This window comes from Pan troglodytes, chromosome 16, assembly GCF_028858775.2.
Source record: "Pan troglodytes isolate AG18354 chromosome 16, NHGRI_mPanTro3-v2.0_pri, whole genome shotgun sequence".
In the NCBI taxonomy this organism is placed as follows: domain Eukaryota; kingdom Metazoa; phylum Chordata; class Mammalia; order Primates; family Hominidae; genus Pan; species Pan troglodytes.
The window spans coordinates 58,279,585-58,300,332 of NC_072414.2; the positions used below are offsets into that span (position 1 = coordinate 58,279,585).

Below are 20,748 nucleotides of genomic sequence, written 5' to 3' on the forward strand. Positions count from 1 at the left end.
CACGCTTGTAATCCCAGCACTTTGGGAGGCTGAGGCCGGCAGATCACGAGGTCAGGAGGTTGAGACCAGCCTGGCCAACACAGTAAAACCCCATCTCTACTAAAAATACAAAAATCAGCTGGGCATGGTGGTGCACGCCTGTAATCCCAGCTACTCAGGAGGCTGAGGCACGAGAATCGCTTGAACCCAGGAGGTGGAGGTTGCAGTGAGCCGAGATCGCGCCACCGCACTCCAGCCTGGGCGACAGAGCTAGACTTCATCTCAAAAAAAAGAAAAAGAGAAAACACAAAATTTAGCCGGGCATGGTGGTGCACGCCTGTAGTCCCAGCTACTCTGGAGGCTAAGGCAGAAGTATCATTTGAGCCTGGGAGGTCGAGGCTGCAGTGACCAAGGTAGTGCCACTGTACTCCAGCCTGGGCAATAGAGTGAGACCCTGTCTCAAAACAAAACATAAAAAAATGTAAAGTGAGTGTGTGACATGTGTGGCCAGGCCAGGTTCTGGAACCCAGGGCAAGGACAGCAGGACAAGAACTTCAGCATCTCCAGTAGCCACAGACAGCTTTTGGGTTTTAAGGTCTCATCTGAAAGACACCCACACACAAAATAGCCTAGTATTCAATTTATTCTCTGTAGAAGAATAAAAGACCGAGTCAATGCTGCAAGGATGTGAACTTGGTTTCAGAGGCAGTCAGGAGCGGCCGTCTAAACACTAAACCATCCCCTTCAGGCAGGGAGCACATATATACTAAAGGATGGGGAAAGCAGTCATTCCTTTTAGAAAGAGTGCTTCTGTTTTCATTATCATTTAAGGCTGTAGTCAGTGTTGAACAATAATAAGAAGCTGGCATGGGGAAAAAATGCACCCAAATCACAGGCATACACAATAAAAATGCTATTATAGACTTTTGTGAATATAAATAATTTTTTAAATGAGGCTGCTAAGACTGGCATCCCAGATGCTACCTGAAAAAGAGTCATGTTTATATATTCCAGCAGTTGCACCAGTCACCAGTCTCGGATTGCTACCACAGAACGGACTGGGTCATTCTTTTGGCATGAATATCAATGCAGACTGGCTGTGGGACAAAGAAGGAAGACGTGGATCGAAGTGGAGAGAGCACAAAGGGCAGGGAAAAGGGACTTGATGCTCAAAGGGGAGAAATTGAAGAGGACAAAGGAATAGGAAGAATAAAAGGCAATAAGGACTGGCTTACTGGGAATCCTGCTAAACTATACAGCCTCAATTGTACCTAAGCACGGGCTTCACTTCCTGATTTTGTCTTTGCGGTTAGCAACAATCCCAGATGGTCAGGGTGCAAATTTCTTTGCTTTCCTCTGTTCTGGTGGAGGCACTGCAATAATAAATGAGTATTCAGCAGAAGCATAATAATGCTGGCTTTATCAGAGTTACCCCATGTACACATGAGCTCGTAGATGTCAAGGGGGCCTAGTCCTGGTCACAAAATGGGGGCACATTGGAATTCCAATGTGGAGGTCAAACGTCAATGTGAGTGATGTAAAGTGGGCAAAAGGAAGGGCTTCCTGACAGCGGGGAGTGGGGAACACAGGAGGCATAGTCAGAAGAGCTGGTGGAATCCCAGAGATATGGGTCTGCCCAAAGGAGGAGATACAGGCTAGAGCAACCTCCACATTCCCTTTTGAATTGTCCAGGTACAAAACACTTACTCAATCGGGCAAGGATGCTTGGTGGGTGGTATGCTGGACCTAAGAATACTGACCACCAGCTGGAGAAGGCGTGGGGGGCTTGAACATCTACCAAGTGAGTTTCAGCATCCTCAGTAGATCCTATCAGGCACTGGTGTTGAGTCCTTAGGGCATGAGTAAAGAGATGAGCACATGCAGGTGGAAACCACCAGCCGGCAGTTGAGGAAGTGGGACTGGAACTGGATCACTGCTGTCTCTAGAAAAAATACAAAATTTAGCCGGGCATGGTGGTGCATGCCTGTAGTCCCAGCTACTCTGGAGGCTGAGGCAGGAGTATCATCTGAGCCTGGGAAATGAAGGCTGCAGTGACCAAGATGGCGCCACTGGATCATCTGGATGCCCCATCAAGGCCTCTAAGCAGGACTCAAAACAGTCTGCTCTTCTTGCCCTCTCCCAAAGGACCCCTCTCCACACTTGGCTCCTTAAGCTAGTGGCACCACCATTGTCCTAGTTTCTGGCTCCAAACCTAGAGTCACCCATGCATCATATGCTGTTGCTGCTGATGCTGCTGCTGCTATTGCGCCCCCTCCACTCATTGCAATCTGTCTTCCACCAAGTCCTTAGGACTTCTCTCCCCTCCATCCTTTCTTTTCTAGCCCTTCTGGCCTTCTCAAGCTTAAGTCATTTCTCCTCTGCAGAAGCTTCCCCTTATTCTCTCATTCCCTTCATCCTTCCAGATCACCCTGGCATCACCTCCAGATTGATCTTCTAATACCCTACTTGGATCATACCATTCCTCGGCTCAAAAGCTTTCCAGGGTTCCCCAGTGCCTACAGGACACATCCTGCCATTTGAGACTCTCCCCAGTCCTCCTGCCTGAAACTTTCTAACCTAACCCTCTGTCACAGCCAAAGCCACCTTCCATTTTCCCATTGCCACATATCTGCTGCTGTTACAATTTCTGCTCTGCCTAGACACGGTTTAGTCACCATCTCCACTGCTTGGTCTCACCCTGCCTGAAATATTTTTCTTCCCTGAATGCACAATACAGAGTCTCTACCATCCTTCTGGCAATTTGTCACTCACTACCTGTGACATCTCATCTGTTTTACATAACATTGTGCTATTACTTAACGTTTTGTCTCTTTCCCCACATCCCCATCGGGTTGGAATTTTTTTGGTCTGCAAGCACCATCCAGGTTTTAATTTTTTATGTGCCCTAGCCTAGTACCCTGAACAGAATAAGTGCTCACTAAATATTTATTAATTTAGGAGAGGGGAACCTTACGAACATTCTTCACTGACTTCCAAAAGGCTTTAGCCCCCACTGAGGCAACACTCCCCATGACCCAGGGCAAGCATCCCACCTCCTCTGACTTACGGCTCAGCTCCAGTGAAAAATTCAAGAGCTTTTCTAGAAATGCCTGCCACAAGTCAAGGTAGCTTCCAGCAAGATTTCATGAAGGTCCCAGGTTTTAACCCAATAAGGTGGAGGCTAATTTTGGCTCGTGACTCATTAATCTCCACAATTGGGGTTAGGAAGACAGGCCCTGCCCTCATATTGCAAAAGCACATCCTTACCCCCCTTCCCCCGGGTACACACATGCCCCACTGTGCACAGACACAGGCCAAGGCAACATAATCATCCATGGCATAATTTTGAAACTTCGTTCCCAAATAGCCCATGGAATTGAATTTCTGATATCTGAGTGTATACATGGATGTGCATTTTCTATTACTTGTTTAGGCAGACTATAAAACATCACTATTGAGGAGTCACCAATTGATGAACAGGTCGCAGGCTTCAAGTTCATGGGTTGGCTATTTGGAACTTAGAAGTGTTTTTCCCTGAAAGCAAGAGTGCCTGGGTTTTCCAGCCAACCTACACAAACCCATTTTACCCTTAATGTACTGCATTATAATACCACAAAGTGATTTTTATTCTATTCAGGAGGGGTTTGCAAATGTGAATGCCTGAAGTGGCCAGGTGGACAATACATAAGCAAGGAGAGTCAGACCAGGAACATAGGGCATGATGGACATTACATCTAAAAGGGGCCACCAGCCACTCCAGGCTGCTTCTAAAAGGGGCCACCAGCCACCCCAGGCTCCAGCATCGGATGGCTGCCCTGGGAGAATGCAGACCCAATGCGGCACATTGGGAGAAGCCAAAACCCAAATATTTATGTGAAATAGTTGGCAATTAATTAGAAAAAAGTTTCAACACAGTGCAAATGAAACAAGATCTATCAGTAAGCTGAAATTGGGCCAGTCTTGCAAACTCTGCTCAATAATGTTGCTTCTGTGGAGAAAATGCATTTTAATTTCTACAACTGAACACCAGAAAAGCATTTTCCCCTCTTCTGACTCTTCCTGGGCACTATCCCCAAGGTAAGGCACTACCTTGTGTGAGAGAAGGCTAATGTCTCTGTGGTTCTAAGAACTCAAGGCCCCTCGCTGAGTTTGAGGACGTGACCTCTCCACTCCTTCCTGGTGTGTCAAGGTCGTTGGTTCACAGGGTGTGTGCAAATTAGGACCTGCCTATGTTCTGCTTTTGTGGTGGTCATGGGGATTTATTATTGCTCCGCTGTTTTTGTCTCTGTTTTCTTCTGATTATAAATGTTACATAGGTTCACTAACAGCAAATTTGGAAATTTTTCTCTCCTAAAAGTAATCACTGGTTTTTGTTACTGTTGTTGTTGTTGTTTTTAGAGACAGAGTCTTGCTCTGTTGCCAGGCTGGAGTGCAGTAGTGCGATCTCAGCTCACTGCAACCTTTACCTCCCGGGCTCAAGCGATTCTCCTGCCTCAGCCTCCCGAGTAGCTGGGACTACAGGTGTGCACCACTACCCCCAGCTGATTTTTTGTATTTTAGTAGAGACAGGTTTCACCATGTGACCCAGGGTGGTCTCGAACTCCTGAGCTCAGGCAATCCACCCACCTCGGCCTCCCAAAGTGCCAGGATTACAGGCATGAGCCACCGCACCCAGCTGTGAAAGTAATCACTGTTGACGATTTATTTTTTCAATCTTTCCTTTTAAAAATTTTCTCACATTACACAAGTATTGTGGGTTGAATGATGCCCCTACTTCAAATACTTGTGTCCACATCCTAATCTCTGGAATCTGAGAATAAGACTTTATTTGGAGAAAGGTCTTTGCGATACAACAAAGTTGACGATGTTGAGATGAGAAGGTCACTGGATTCTCTGGGTGGGTGAGTGCCTTTATAAAAGGGAGACACACAGACACACGGAAGAGGAAGAAGCAATGTTACCAGGGAGGTAGAGGTTTGTGTGATGTGGCCGCAAGTCTAGGAGTGCTGACAGCCCTGCAGCTGGGAGAGGCAAGGAGCAGGTTCTCATTCAGAGCCTTTGGAGGGGCACAGTCCTGCCAGATTTTGGACTTCCGGCCCCCAGAATTGTCAAAGCATTAAATTCCTGCCTTCTCAAGTTGTGGTAATTTGTTACAGCAGCCCAGGAAACCAATACAACAAGTAATACATGATAAATGTAGAATGTAATTAATTCAAACAATACAGGATTACACCAAGTAAAATGGGAGCAAGTCCCCTACATGCTACACAAATCCCATTCTATTCTGCCATGAATAGTAACTGTTTCTAGGCCTTTTACTATGGACTTCACACAGACACACAAATGTTTATATATATTTTATGTGCTTTTTAAATAAATGAGATCATAGTATTCTGCTACTTGCTCTTTTTAAAATTCAGTATTTCCTGGGGATATTTGCATGTCTGAACATAAAGATCTGCCTTATCCTCCTCATTAACTGCAGTATATTCTATGAACATTGCCTATGTCATTGTCTTCATTAATTCTAAACTTATGAATGTAACAATATTACAATAATAAATCAAAGTTGACTTGCTTGGCTAGAGTTGAAGCTATTTCTCCCCTTTTCAATCTACACATTATAATACGTATCTATGTGTTCACCAAGGATTTCTGGCTCTCCACCTGCTACCATTGGAATTGGGTGTGCCCAAGTAACTTGCTTTGGCTAGTACTGTGAGCAGGTCACTTGTGTCATTTCCTACAGGAAGCTTGTGCTTAGTTTGCCTCATTCTTTTTCCCCTGCCAAGCAATTGCAGAAGCACTGAGAGGGTGCTCACCATCAGCCTAGGTCTCCTGGTGAGCTCAACAGAGCAGAGGGACATATTGCGTGAGTGAGGAATAAACCTTTGTTGTTTAAAACCACAGAGACAGGGCTTTTTGCTAATGCAGTATAACCCAGCCAATCACAACTGAGTATATATAACTGATATCATATGTATTTTTATATATAGAATATATATATATATATATAAAACTAAAGAAAGCTTAATACAAGTATTTTGACAGAGAAAAGTGTGGTTTATTACAGCCTGCTCAGTATTAATCAACAATATTACTTTGTTTTTTGTTTTGGTTTTGTTTGTTTGTTTTTTTGAGACAGGGTCTCACTCTGTCACCCAGGCTAGAGTGCAGTGGTACAGTCACCGCTCACTGCAGCCTTGGCCTCCTCAGGATCAAGCAATCCTCCCATCTCAGCCTCCTGAGTAGCTGAGACTACAGGCATGCACGACCATACCCAGCTAATTTTTTTGTATTTTGTAGAGATAGCGTTTCTTTTTTTTTTTTTTTTCTTTTTTTGAGACTGAGTTTCACTCTTGTTGCCCAGGCTGGAGTGCAATGGTGCAGTCTCAGTTCACTGCAACATCCGTTTCCCAGGTTCAAGTGATTCTCCTGCCTCAGCCTCCCAAGTAGCTGGAATTACAGGTGCCCGCCACCATGCCCGGCTAATTTTTATATTTTTTTAGTAGAGATGGGGGTTTTCCCATGTTGCCCAGGCTGGTCTGGAACTCCTGGACTCAAGTAATCCACCCACCTCGGCCTCCCAGAGTGCTGGGATTACAGGTGTGAGCCACCACACCCGGTATCAACAATACTACTAACAATACAATTTTACTTCCTATTTAGTCATTTTTCCTTTTTACATTTTCATTAAGATGATGAACTTAGTGACAAAGGAAATGAAACACTACATTTTCAATATCACAAATATCACGCTAGCCATAAATCAATAAATGTGTTTGGTGAATATGCGAATTCATGGCATTGCTTTCAAGTCTAGTAAATGCCACTACCCTTGGCGTCTATTAAAAAACAATGGGTTTCAGGTTGTTTTCTATAGCTTCATGTATATTTGAAATAACAACACTCTGTGTGCTCAAAGAACACCCCTTCTCTCTTGCTCAGATTGGCAGGTGCTTTTAGCTTCACGGAGGGGGAAGTACTGTTGTCTGATCAACAGTGATGCCTCCAGCTGATTAAAGAACATTGTCTGTAGAACTGGAAGGGGATCAAAATGCTTTCTGTTCTCCAGGACAGAAAAGATAAGGCCCTGAAGGCTTAAATGGTAAACATGACAAGAGCCTTATGGTTTCAGTGAAAGATATCTAAGATCCAAGCCCTTTCTCTTCAGGGAGGAAGAATATTTTTTAATGATATCTCTTAAAAATGTCACATTTAATAGAAAAAAGAAGTGAAAAGGAAAGCCCTCTGCATCCCCCACGCAAACACTGCAATCAGAGGAGGTTCCTGAATCACAGCTCTGACTCTGTCACAATTCCACATGGAAGATGAGCAGCAAATACCCACAGCCTCCCACTCTCCTGGGCTTGATCACAGCAGCCAGACGCACAATGAAGGAGGCCTCTGATGATGATGACATTCTATTTAAAATTCAAATCCTCACAAAACGCCAGGCTTCCCATCACCTGGTATGAAGTCTTTAAGAGAGGATCCTAAGCTGTAGGATACAGCCTCATTCCTCACAGGTAGGAAAAGGAGTGGAACGAAGAAGACTATTCTCACCCACAACACCTCCCAGCCTCACTGCCCTCTCCAAGTGGGTCTTGTTTGTAGAAATGGAAGGGGATCAAAGTACCTTCAGTTCACTGCCCTCTCCCCAAGTTGATCTTGTGATAGCAAAAGCGGCTGGGCACTGTACAAGGATTCCTGAGTGAATTCTGGGCCCGGTGTAAATCAGTGCTACTGAAGATGAACAGCCTGTGGGTTAATATATTGGCAGAGTTCTCTGCCCCTCAGCTTGAACTAACCGAGGCGGCATTCGCCATCATGTATTTACTTTTGTCTAGCCTCTGGATTACCAGCCTGGTTCTCCTATTCCTTTTTTTTTTTTTTCCTTTTTTGAGACAGTCTTACTCTGTCACCCAGGCTGGAGTACAGTGGCATGATCACAGCTCACTGCAACCTCCGCTCCCTGGATGCAAGTGATTCTCATGGCTCAGCCTCCTGAGTAGCTGGAATTATAGGTGTATGCCACCACACCCAGCTAATTTTTGTATTTTTAGAGAGATGAGGTTTCACCATGTTGGCCAGGCTACTTTTGAACTCCTGGCCTCAAGTGAGCCGCCCACCTCAGCCTCTCAAAATGCTGGGATTACAGACATGAGCCACCACACCCAGCCTCCATTCCTTTTTTAAGAATATTATTTATGCTGCTCTCAAATATTTAACAAATACCATAGTTTTAAATATGATTTATTGAGTTCAAATGATTATTATGCATCGTGGTAGGCAGAATTCTGAGATGGCTCCCAAAGATTCTTGAACCCTGGCATACACATTTTTGCTAGTTATTCAGTCAAAGGCTAATGTAGGTGCCACTCTGAAGAGATTTTATAGACGAAATTGAAATTTTTTAGATTTAAAAAAAATGTCCCAAATCAGCTGACCTGAACATAGGAGATTATCCTCAGTGGGCCTGATCTGATAAGGTGAGGCCATAAAGTGCCTGGCTTCCTCTGATGAAAGAGCTTGGAAGTGTGCAAGGGCATGGCAAGGAACCGCAGGGGCCTCCAGGAGCTTTGAGCACTGCTGGCTAACAGCCAGCAAGAGAACTGCGGGCCCGGCCCTACGACCACAAAGAACTAAATTCTGCCAAAAACCACGTGAACTTGATAGAAGACCCCAAGCTCCAGAAGTGATTGCAGCCCAATCAACACCTTGATTTTGGCCTTGTGAAACCCTGAGCAGAGAATCTAACTCAGCCATGCTCAGACTTCTGAACTACAGAAACTGTGAAATAGGCCAGGCATGGTGGCTCATGCCTATAATCTCAGCACTTCAGAAGGCTGACGCTGATAGATCACTTGAGCCCAGGAGTTCAAGACCAGCCTGGGCAACATGACAAAACCCTATCTCTACAAAAAAAAAAAAAAAAAAAAATTATGAACATTAGCCAGGCATGCTGGTGTGTGCCTGTGGTCCCAGGTACTTGGGAGGCGGAGGTGGGAGATGGCTTGAGCCGAGGAGGCGGAGGCTGCAGTGAGCTGAGATTGTGCCAGGGCACTCCAGCCTGGGTAAGAGAACCAGACCCTGTCAAAAAAAAAAAAAAAAAAAAAAAGAAGAAGAAAAGAAAAGAAACTGTGAGATAATAAATTACTGTTTTTAAGCTGCTAAATTTGTGGTAGTCATGCAATAATAGAAATCTACTACAATCACATATAGCATATTTGCTCTGGCCTAAAATGTAAAGAAAGTTAAGTACAAATGCAATTTTAAACTTTATACCTCATTCTTCTTCCTTTAGAACCAGGTACAAAAGAATAGAATGCCTTTTCCTTTATTAAATAATAAAATTTAAATTGGGTCTGGTGCAGTGGCTCATGCCTGTAATCCCAACACTTTGGGAGGCTGAGGCTGGTGAATTGCTTGAGGGCAGGAGTTCAAGACTAGCCTGGCCAACAGGGCAAAACCCCATTTCTACTAAAAATACAAAAATTTGCCAGGTGTGGTAGCGTGCACCTGTAGTCTCAGCTACTCAAGAGGCTGAGGCATGAGAGTCCCTTGAATGCAGGAGGTGGAAGCTGCAATGAACCAAGATCACACCACTGCACTATATTTTAATACCTCATTCAGATGTATCCAAAACCTAGAACTTTAGGATCATTACTAAGTACTCCTTATTCTCTTTTTCATTTTTCATAACCTTCCTATTGTAATTATAAGGTTTTAGAATTCACTTTATCAATATAAGATGTAAAATGGGATTCACTTTCCCAAGTTCAAACATATACAGTAACAAAATAGCAAAAGAGCCGGGCGCGGTGGCTCACGCCTGTAATCCCAGCACTTTGGGAGGCTGAGGCGGGCGGATCACGAGGTCAGGAGATCGAGACCATCCTGGCTAACACCGTGAAACCCTGTCTCTACTAAAAATACAAAAAATTAGCCGGGCATTGTGGCGGGCACCTGTAGTCCCAGCTACTGGGGAGGCTGAGGCAGGAGAATGGCGTGAACCCGGGAGGCGGAGCTTGCAAGTGAGCTGAGATCGCCCCACTGCACTCCAGCCTGGGTGACAGAGGGAGACTCCGTCTCAAAAAAAAAAAAAAAAAAAAAAAGCAAAATAAGCCAAAAGACTTTATGTAGTGCATTTATCCCATGAAATAACTATATTCCATGACTGGTAATAGAAATCCTACAAGATGGATGAAAACTTAATTTCATCAATTAATACAAAAAAATGAAATAATAGTAATGTTTCTGTTTTGGAATTATAAATTGCTATTCACATCACTGAATTTTCTCCTAATCTGCTTCAGGACAAAGAATTTTCTTTTTCTTTCCTGTATTAATCATTGAAGCTTAGTTTCTAATTAATTTTGGAGCATCAGAGCCTTTCAGCTCCTTGAATAAAGATATTGTTAAAATTCTAAGGTTTTGTTTGTTTGTTTGTCTGACTCAATTAATTGGATGCATTTTAATGCCAAGTTTCCAAGACACAGAGAAGACTTTAGGAAAGGCACTCAAAAAAAAAAAAAAAAAAAAAAATTCAATGAAGCAGCGCCCCTTAGTGGTAGAAGGACAAAATTATCAGTACAGTAAAGATCTTGCTGAGGTATAACAATTTGTAAGCGCAAAATAATTTTCCCTTTAAAAAATTAGAAATAGTTAAGTAAAACATTTTAGAGTAATCATTGCAAAGTGGATTATGGGGATTCACAGGGCGTTTAGAAAGCCAAAAGGGAGTCATTGCATCTGCTGGGGAAAGTGAAAATCGAGGATTAACAGCCTTTAACGTGTAGGAAATTAAATTATCCCTAATACAAGTAGCAGAGTAATCTCAACAGCCATTTGTCCTCCAATGACTCTTTCACCCAGATGAAGTACAAATGAAAGTAAGCTGATTTTGTAGATCTATGGGGTAATTTTAGGTACAGTATTTACATGACCCTTTAGCATCATTGATTCATTAATATCAATACTCAGCAACATAAGACCTGCCAGCCATACTTTACAGTTGCAATCACTAAGGCTCAGGGAAATGAGGGAAGTGGTAGAGTCAATACTTGGATGTCACTGTTTCCAGTTCTGTAACCCTGTAACTGGGTTCATCTATGGTCCACCACATAGAACGTACTCCATCCTAGAACTCTCCTTGTCTACTAGTTAAAAGGTATATGGCTGAGTCATTACTGTGTGAACTCTGTAGCCCAACTGCTTGGGTTCAAAGTCTGGGTTTCCTGTAACCCCAGCACTTTAGGAGGACAAGGTGGGAGGATGCCTGAGGCCAGGAGTTTGAGCTCAGCCTGGACAACACAGCAAAACCCTGTCTCTACAAAAAAAACTTAAAACTTGAAAACAAAACAAAACAAAAAATAAACAAACAAAAAAAACCCTGGCTTTGCTTTACACTGAGTGTGTGGCCTGGGTAATCACTTCAGTCCTTCTCTACCTCAGTAGAAGAAGTAGCAAGACATTGTGTTGAGGATTAAATGAGAAAATACAGTAAGCGTTTGGAGAAATGCCTGGCACCTAGTCAAAATTTGAGAAACCTTAGCTGTAATTAGCTGATATTGCATAGATTGACAAATTCTCCAAAGTATCGCAAACTTTGGGTTCTATTTAAACTCAGGATGCATTCCAGCTATCAACAATGATGAATTACTTCGGAGGAGTAGACTTTGGATGGAAAGAGAGCTTCAACATTTATACTTGGCATACTTCAGTACTGTTTGAATGTGTTACAACATGTATGTTGTACTGTTGTAATTTTAAATAAATAAATACAGAATATTTCAAAGCTTGCTTCAGTAATCCACTCTGGCCCTTGGAGTTCACTTGCTGGAATTTCTTCCACACATTTAACCCCCCTGTCCTCTTAGCCCTTTGCAAAGATGTCCCACTCCACCCCAGGCTAATTTTTTGATGAGACCTTTTGATTACAATCCAGTAGTTGCTGATGGCTGCACTCCAAGAGCACATCTGCAAGAAGTCATGTCAATGCTACAAACTCCTCTGCAGTGTAAGCACACTGGTGCTCAGCCTGAAGATTGAAGTCATGCACCAAAGAAAACAAGCCACAGTCACAGATTTCAGTCGGCAACAGAGTACTGAAAGCTGTCACAGCATTCTTCTGTATGGATGTCAGGCTGTCCATCTGCACTTGGATTGACAAGGAAAGGGAAAACTGAAAGGAGAAGCAACCCCCAGGCATCCTTCCCAGTGTTGCACTGTAGCCCAGACCAAACCAGAACACGCGGGCCACTGATGCTCTCCCACTTCCTAGAGAACTGTGCAATTCAGAACTGCCCTAGAAATCTCGAGCAGCTTCTAGCCGGGTGTGGTGGCACATGCCTGTAATCCCAGCTACTCAAGAGGCTGAGGCAGGAGAATCACTTGAACCTAGGAGGTGAGGGTTGCAGTGAGTGGAGATCTCGCCACTGCCCTCCAGCCTGGGTGACAAAGTGAGACTCTGTCTCAAAAAAAAAAAAAAGAAAAGAAAAGAAAAAAGAAATCTTGAGCAGCTTCATGAGGACATTTAATATCTAGTGAAGGATTTTGGAACAAATAGCCCTACACAACTCTTGGACAAGTTCCTTAATCTCCTTTATAAAGAGAGTAATTAGTTAGGGTGATGATAGGTGCGGTAACAAGTTTATTTCTCCCTTACAAGAGTCCACTGTGGGCCAGGCGCAGTGGGTCACGCCTGTAATTCCAACACTTTGGGAAGCCGAGGCAGGCGGGATCATCTGAGGTCAGGAGTTCGAGACCAGCCTGGCCAACATGGTGAAACTTCATCTCTACTAAAAACACAAAAATTAGCTGGGCATGGTGGCTTGCGCCTGTAGTCCCAGCAACTCGGGAGGCTGAGGCAAGACAGTCGCTTGAACCCAGGAGGCAGAGGTTGCTGTGAGCCAAGATTGCACCACTGCACTAGAGCTTGGGCCACTCCGTCTCAAAAAAAAAAAAGAGAGAGAATCCACTGTGGATGCTCCTGGGTCAAAGGCAGCAGCGCTCTGCTGTGAACAGTCCCTCAGGGACCCAAGTTGATGAGGGGCCTGCCATCTCTAATGCTGGCTCTCAAAATCCCCTGGGCATTGGTCTCCAGCTGGTAGAACAGGAAAAGGAGCATGCATGGGAGGTTTTTATGGGCCAGGCCTGGAAATGGTGCCATTATATTCCGCCAGCTAGAACTCAGTCACATGGCCATACCTGGGTATCTGCAAGGCAAGCTAGGAAATGTCATTTATCTCCGTCCCCAGAGAAAAAGAGGGCATGGATTTGGCAAACAGAGAGCCAGAACCAGTCTCTGCCACAAGAAATCACATATTTACACTGAAGAGTTGTGATAAAGATTAGAGATAATGTGGTGATATATCCTTGGCCTACGGGGTCATGGAGTTTGGGAAAGACACATCAAATGTGAAAAGAGGTGAGCAGCAGTAGAATGCCCAAGCAGAGACCAGATAGTGGGCTGAGCTGGAGTAGTCACAAGCAACAAAGGTTAAGGTGCTGGCAGAGCAGACTGACTCATTTAGGGATAAGGGATTTGAGCTAGGTCACTCAGGTAGTCACTGATGCTGTTCACCAAAGGGCTTCAGTGCTCTGCCTTCAGGTCATGAGGCGGCACACACTTCCTGCCCCACCCACCCCTATTGTGTGGTCAATAGGCAGAATTGAAATGTGTCACTTCTGGACTGAGCTTTTAATTGCTGGGATGAGACTCTCTGGGGGACTTTTTTCCTTTGCCAATGACCACAGTCTGTGTTCCAGAGAGGGCCTGCTCTATCAGCCTGGGTCCTGGAAAAGGGCACAGAGCAGAGCCTCTTGGTGCCTAGGCAACATCTTGTCATTTTAAGTCGCTGAGATTTTTTTGTTTGTTTTTCTGAGACGGAGTTTTGCTCTTGCTGCCCAGGCTGGAGTGCAATGGCATGATCTTGGCTCACTGCAACCTCCACCTCCCAGGTTCAAGAGATTCTCCTGCCTCAGCCTCCCAAGTAGCTGGGATTACAGGCATGTGCCACCACGCCCGGCTAATTTTTGTATTTTTAGTAGAGACGAGGTTTCTCCATGTTGGTCAGGCTGGTCTCGAACTCCTGACCTCAGGTGATCTGCCCTCCTAGGCCTCCCAAAGTGCTGGGATTACAGGCGTGAGCCACCGCACCTGGCCAAGTCACTGAGATTTTTAAAGTTGCATATTACCACAGCATAAACTGGCTTATTCTTACAAGTATAGACACTTTTTTTCAGGCAAGAGGCATCAGATGGCCTGTGAGGCAAACCAACCAACCAACCAACAAAAAGGCACTCTTGTCCATTTTGGCTCATTAGTTCCAAGAATTAAGGAATCATGCTTTTTAAAACATAATTTATACATTATCGCCAAAATGCAAGCAAAGGAAGTGCTTAATGGACCTTGAATTATTTAAAATACTAATAAAGCCAACTTTCAATAGAACTTCAGACACACTCTCTTCCTTAAAAGATCATTTGTCCCAATTTGAAGAAAGTTTAAAGCTACCAAGTGCTAAAGAGCGATGTTATGGGCATATTAGTATCTAATCAACACCCCCCCGCCCCATAACCTGGTACAATCAGAAATAAAAGAAAAATGAACATGAGGGAGCTTTGGAGGGAACTGTGGTCAGCTGCATGGAACATATTTATGTAGGGGACAAATCTGGCAACTTGACTGTCCTCTGGGCTGTCCAGAACTGACTTCCTGAATTAGGGACAGCCTCCTGCACTGCTGGTTGCCTTACAGGCCAGCTCTGTGCTGTTTTCCTAATTCGTGCAATTCCACCTCAGATCTCATTCACATCAGCTCACACTGCAGGGTAACTTGACATGGAAGTACAATGAGTGGGAGATCGTGGCTCTCTTTAATGCATTCCTGTAGAGTGACAAGAGCCATCCAACAGAGCATCCTCAGTTCTGCCTGCTTCAGCATCAGAGGAAGTCTGATGTTTCCAGCCAGCTGGTTGAGCTGCCTTAACTGGAGCTCACCAAGCAGACTATAAAGTCTCTAAATGCAGGACCTGTATTTTACTCATCTCTGAATAGCATGGTAATTACTTACGAGCCTCCTTGGAATTCAGTCATTCTGGCTTGAATATTGATCCCACCACTTAATAACTGGGTAACCTTGGCCACTTAACCTAATGCCCCACTCCTTTGACTTGTTGTGGAAATTAAATGGGACACGTATACAAAGCTGCTAGTGCAGCTCAAAAGTCTTAGTTGAGTGCTTGGAAGAAGAGTGGATTCTATCCCATCAAGGGTGTGTGATCTCAGAAGAGACTGTGTGCATCTCTTTATCAAGAGCTACAGGCTGGGCGTGGTGGCTTACGCCTGTAATCCCAGCACTTTGGGAGGCTGAGGTGGGAGAATTACCTGAGCCCAGGAGTTTGAGACCAGCCTGGGTAACATAGTGAGACACTCCCATCTCTACAAAAAAAAAAAAAGAAAAAAAAAAAAAAAAAAAAAGCTAGGCGTGGTGGAGAAGATCGCTTGTGCCCAGAAGTTCGGGGGCTGCAGTGAGCCATGATCATGCACTACACTCCAGCCTGAGTGACACAGCAAGACCCCGTCCAAAAAAAAAAGTTATTAATACAAACATGTACGTTTGTGATTGTGTCACAGTGGCAGTTTAAAGGAGAAATCCTTTGCCAGAGGCTGCAAAAGCTATAAAAGTTGGAGTGGAACAGTGCTTCAAGGGAAGAGATTGGTTTTCATTTTATCTGCATTGTTTGATTATAAGTACATGATAACTTCAATAGGGATACCAAAACAAATAAATAAATTTTAAAAAGAACATGAAAGGCCGGGCGCAGCAGCTCACACCTATAATCCCAACACTTTGGGAGGCCGAAGCAGGTGGATCGCCTGCGACCAGCCGGGCCAACAAAGCAAGACCTGCCCCCCTCACCCTCCCATCTCTACAAAAAAAGAAAAAAACTTTTTAAAAAGTACATGTAACTTAAAATGAATATAACTATTTAGAAATGTTCGGCTGTCAGGGTTGCCGGCTTATGTGCTGAGCCTTTTACCTCGTTTGGAGATAGCGAGAGCAACGAAGAGAAAACATTAATTACCCGGTATTAGTATTAATACGGCGACTCCATTCCCACATGGACCTGGGGGGGACAAACAAAGTCTCCTAATCTTGGACAGCTGCGCCCAGCCCTTCTTCACCTGCCGTCCAGGTATCATCCTAGTCTTCCCTCCGTCTCTGGGGTAGGTCGTTTCCACCCCTCCGCCCTGGTCCAGGCCACTGAGGGAAGGGAAGAAACTGAGGCCGGGAGGGCCGGGCCCCAGCCTGGAGCGTGTAGCTCCGGGCCTCCCCCGGGCGCGGCAGTTACGGCGGTTCCGGAGCCGCGGCGCCCAGGGCCGAGGGGCGGGTCCGAGGCCGCGGCCTTGCCTCCGCCGCGCCCGCCACTCCGCGGCCTCCGGGAGACACGCCGCCATGCTGCAGAAGAGGGAGAAGGTGCTGCTGCTGAGGACATTTCAGGGCCGCACGCTGCGGATCGTGCGCGAGCACTACCTGCGGCCCTGCGTGCCCTGCCACAGCCCGCTCTGCCCGCAGCCCGCCGCCTGCAGCCACGGTCAGGGCCGGGGCGGGGGCGGGGACGGGGCCGGCGGGAGCGGGCGGCCGCAGTGAGGGGTTGAGCGCGGCCCGGAGGCGGAGCGCCAGCGGCGGGGACACGGAGGCGTAGGCCCCGCGGCCTGCGCCCGCTCGCCGGCCTCACCCCCTGCCCTCTGCCGGTCGGGACCCAGCGGCCCGGGTCCGCGGCTTCTGGGGCCCCCGGGACTCCCCGACTGCTCCGCCCTGTCCAATGGGAGGTCCCGACAGACCCGCACCCCATGCCGGAGGCTGGGTGGTTTGGCTCCTCAGAGGGGCCCGAGGGCGCGGAAGCCGAGGCCTCCTCCCGCCGCAACCTCGCGCCGTGGAGAAATGGGGAGGTCCCGAGCTGGGAGCCCCCGAGCTGGGAGCCCCCGGGAGCTACCGGCCAGCTGCTGCCGCTGCGAAGCTGACATCGCCTGCTTTGCAGCCACAGGTTTCCTGACCTGCCCGCACTGGTGCCCCAGACTTTTCCCCCAGTGGAGAGCCACTTCACAGTAGATTTGTGAACTCTCTGGGCCCGCACTGCAGAGGAAGGTCACGGGGAAGTTGGACTGGGGACTCCTGGGCCCCAGTCCTTGGTTTCTAGGCCGCAAGGGTGGCCGATAGAACGATGCACGTTACTGGCTCTCTTCCCCCATGGGAGGATGAGCATGGGCTGGGGGTCCTTGTCAGCGAATGTGCGGAATCCTCCAAACATTGTGATTAAGGTGAACATTTCAGTTAGAGCTTGGCTAACCAGCTCTCAGATGCGGGTCTGGTAGGAAACCCCACCTCTGCACGTTGCTTGCACGGAGCATTTTCTCTGTTCAATCTTTCTGGCCCTTGGAGGCTGCTGAGCACGTGCAGAAGCTTGACACAGAGCCAACTTTAAATTGCTGGGCATCATACACAAGTGGTATAAATGTGGGGGTGCTTCATTTGAATGTGTTTGTCAATGATGAGTTAACACTGAAATATTCAGGTTATGCTGAAAATGTGCTTGTTCGTTGTTAAATCAGCCATCCTCTCCGGCACCTCTGGCAACACCATAAACCACGTTGAGCTTGTATTTATCACAGCTTCCAAAAAAATGAGGGTGCTCAATATACCTGAACTTTGGGCCTCTACCAAAGTAGATTTGTCTTTTAAAAACTCCCACTATGGAGTTAAGACTGGAAGTTATTTTGCATGCCAGAGCACCGTGACATTTAAATAAACCAGGTTTGAAAACATTGTCTAATCTCTTACATTTTGAATTATGTTTCAGATGGGAAACTCTTGTCTAGTGATGTGACTCATTACGTGATCCCAGACTGGAAAGTTGTTCAAGATTATCTTGAGATCCTTGAGTTTCCTGAGTTGAAGGGAATTATTTTCATGCAGACAGCTTGTCAAGCTGTGCAGCATCAAAGAGGCCGGAGGTATACGTTTTGCATTCTTTATTTCTATATGGCATAGGTTCCCCCCACCTTAGAAAAGGTCCCTTGTCGGAGGGGGATGGGAGGAATTCATTATTTTGTCAGAAAGGACTTTTAAAACTAATTTCGTATTCTCTTTGATAGTGAGGAATGCAGTAACATTATTTTATATTTCTGCTTCAACACCTGGCCAAGAGATCTGACTGTAGATCAGTAAACTGCAGTGTCCCCAGTATGTGGGTATTTCAGATTCTAGTGTGAATTGGCTTTTGGCTTGCATTTTTATAGTGGCAGGGTTATTGCTTATTTCTTGTTGATAATGTGTATTATTTAATCTTATTTATAGATACATTGTTTCAGAAGCATACGTTCTTTTCTTGGGGAAAAGAGTATTTTTAAATTTTAGACTCCTTTATTGGGAATGCAAACTGTACTTGTAATGATTTATTCGATGAAACCAGAAATAGCTTGTTTTATTTTTAGATTACTAGTGTAACTACCAGCCATAGTCATTGTATTTGCTAAACAAAGGCTTTCTAATTGAACCAGTCTAAAATTCTTGCCTTGTACTGAAATGAAGAATAGTTGTCTACCTTTTAAACAAATACTTTGAAAAACGATTTTGCTTCCTTTAATGTTGGGAAAGGTTTATGACTTGAACTTAAAACTGTATGGAAATAGCATATTAGAATTATACGTCCAACCTTTTAACACTCTAAGTTATTTAATAAGCACCAACTATGCATTTATTCTTTTTTAAAATGTTGTGGTTTCTTCAGGCCTTAGTGATAAAAGATGAAGTGTTTTTATTTGTATATGAAAATGACAAATTGTCCTCTTATTATATGCTCAGTTCAAAAAACGTACATTAACCAGATTTTGTGCAGGTTTTTTCAGATAGAATATTTTAAAATGAGCTTCAAGTTGATTTTGTTCAGACACCAAGATATAGATGTTTATACACATCCAAATTTAAATGCTGCTCCAGGTGTCATATTTCAGTTTCTGCTACTAAAATCAATTTGTTGTTATCATTCAGATTGCTAACACACCGCGAGCCTTTTCAACTTCTGTTTTCTAAAATATTTTTAATGTTAAGGATTGTTTTAGAAACCAGTTCCTGGGACATTCAAAGACAAAGAGTTGGAATTTAAACGTTTTTTTCTCCTGAACATTTCAAGAGTAGTTAACTTGATGAAAAACTATTGGTTTTCCACTGCCTTACCATGTCTTTGAATATACTAAATGTGAAAACAAAAGATGAGGAGTTATGAAATAGGGCCATATGATAACACCCTGATTTTGTTCGTTGGGTAAGCACTTTTTAAGCTCTTAGTTCCAGGCCTTGGGGAATAAAAAAGAAGTCTTTTTTTTTTTTTTCTTGAGATGGAGTCTGGCTCTGTCGCCCAGGCTAGAGTACAGTGGCGTGATTTCGGCTCACGGCTCACTGCAACCTCCACCTCCCGGGTTCAATTGATTCTCCTGCCTCAGCCTCCTGAGTAGCTGGGATTACAGGTGCACGCCACCACGCCCGGCTAATTTTTGTATTTTTAGTAGAGATGGGGTTTCACCATGTTGGTCAGACTTGTCTTGAACTCCTTACCTCATGATCCGCCTGCCTCGGCCTCCCAAAGTGCTGGGTTTACAGGCATGAGCCACCGTGCCCGGCCCAAAATAAGTCTTAGTCCCTCTAACAACAAACCTATTGTCTTGCTGGGGTTAGATAGAAGAAACAAGACAGTTATTATGAAGCGCCTTAGACACACGAAGGATAATTTAACGTGGACTATGCAAAGTGCAGAAGTAAACGTGGAGTGGAGCAATTAGGCCAAAAAATCCTTTGGGGGAAATGGATTTGAGACTGGTCTTTAAGGCGTATTATGAGTATGATTGAAGAAGAGGAAGAAATCAGCAAATTTGGGACTTGGCACTTTGTTTACCTTTTAAGCAACCAGCAGGTGCATTCAGGTTGACATAGCTAAATGACCCAAATTGTCTGAGCACTAGAAAGTGTCATTTATTGAAGGCTAACTTTCAAATTAATAATAGGCATTGAATACATAAGATCTGAGAGATGTGCTTTATTAATTCAGCCTTCCTAAGTGTTACGTGTAAGTTATTTGACTTTTTTTAATTGACAGATTAAAATTGTATATATTTGGCCAGGCCTGGTGGCTCATACTTATAATCCCAGCACTTTGGGAGGCCAAGACAGGAGGATAACTTGAGCCCAGTTCAAGACCAATCTGTGCAACATAGTGAGACCCCTGTCTCTATTAAAAAACTTATTTTAAAAAATCATATATATTTATGGTATACAACATGATGTTTTAAAATATGTATACATTGTGGAAAGGCCAAATCAAGCTAATTAGCATATGCATTACTTTACATGCTTACCATTTTTTTGGTGATAATTAACTTTTTATGTTTAACTGAACTTGGCCTAGCAGAAGCTCTCTAGTGTTTTGTTCATTTAATGTTGGGGAACATTTTGTTTTGTTTTTCATTTCTTCCTTGGACATTTTTGAGATGCGAGTAAATAATTCATTTTATTCAATATGCTTTTAGGAACATTCTTGGTTAGGAAAGTTTTGTCAGTTAATAATCCCTGGTCCCGTCTGGTGTCTGGTATAGGATGCTTTGCTTGTTCCTTTTGACTCCCTCCTGAATTCCTTCTGTATAGCTTCAGAGAGTCTCCATATTTCATGCCTCAGTTTCTTGATGGTATATAAGATTGGAATCAGG

General features: G+C 44.6%; 1 protein-coding gene and 1 long non-coding RNA gene across 6 annotated transcripts in view; one reads left to right on the forward strand and one right to left on the reverse strand.

Annotated features, from left to right (window-relative positions):
• Nucleotides 1-907: 907 nt before the first annotated feature.
• LOC134808548 (uncharacterized) lies at nucleotides 908-16,334 on the reverse strand. The gene is made up of 3 exons (XR_010151761.1): nucleotides 16,074-16,334; nucleotides 1,687-1,921; nucleotides 908-1,352 (listed from the first exon to the last, which is right to left on the reverse strand). It is a non-coding gene; the product is annotated as an uncharacterized LOC134808548 (long non-coding RNA).
• The window catches only part of DIS3L (DIS3 like exosome 3'-5' exoribonuclease), a 41,273-nt gene continuing 36,298 nt past the window's right edge, over nucleotides 15,774-20,748 (forward strand). Inside the window, exons 1-2 of one of the 5 annotated variants that reach the window (XM_001174666.8) lie at nucleotides 15,774-16,215; nucleotides 17,850-18,003. In XM_001174666.8, the coding sequence (XP_001174666.1) occupies nucleotides 17,960-18,003 (44 nt within the window). In that variant the 5' untranslated portion in view covers nucleotides 15,774-16,215; nucleotides 17,850-17,959. Of the gene's footprint in view, nucleotides 16,216-16,334; nucleotides 16,584-16,661; nucleotides 17,311-17,849; nucleotides 18,004-20,748 lie in introns of those variants that run through there. The other 4 variants (XM_009429401.5, XM_001174669.8, XM_009429400.4 and 1 more) reach the window with 4 other exon arrangements.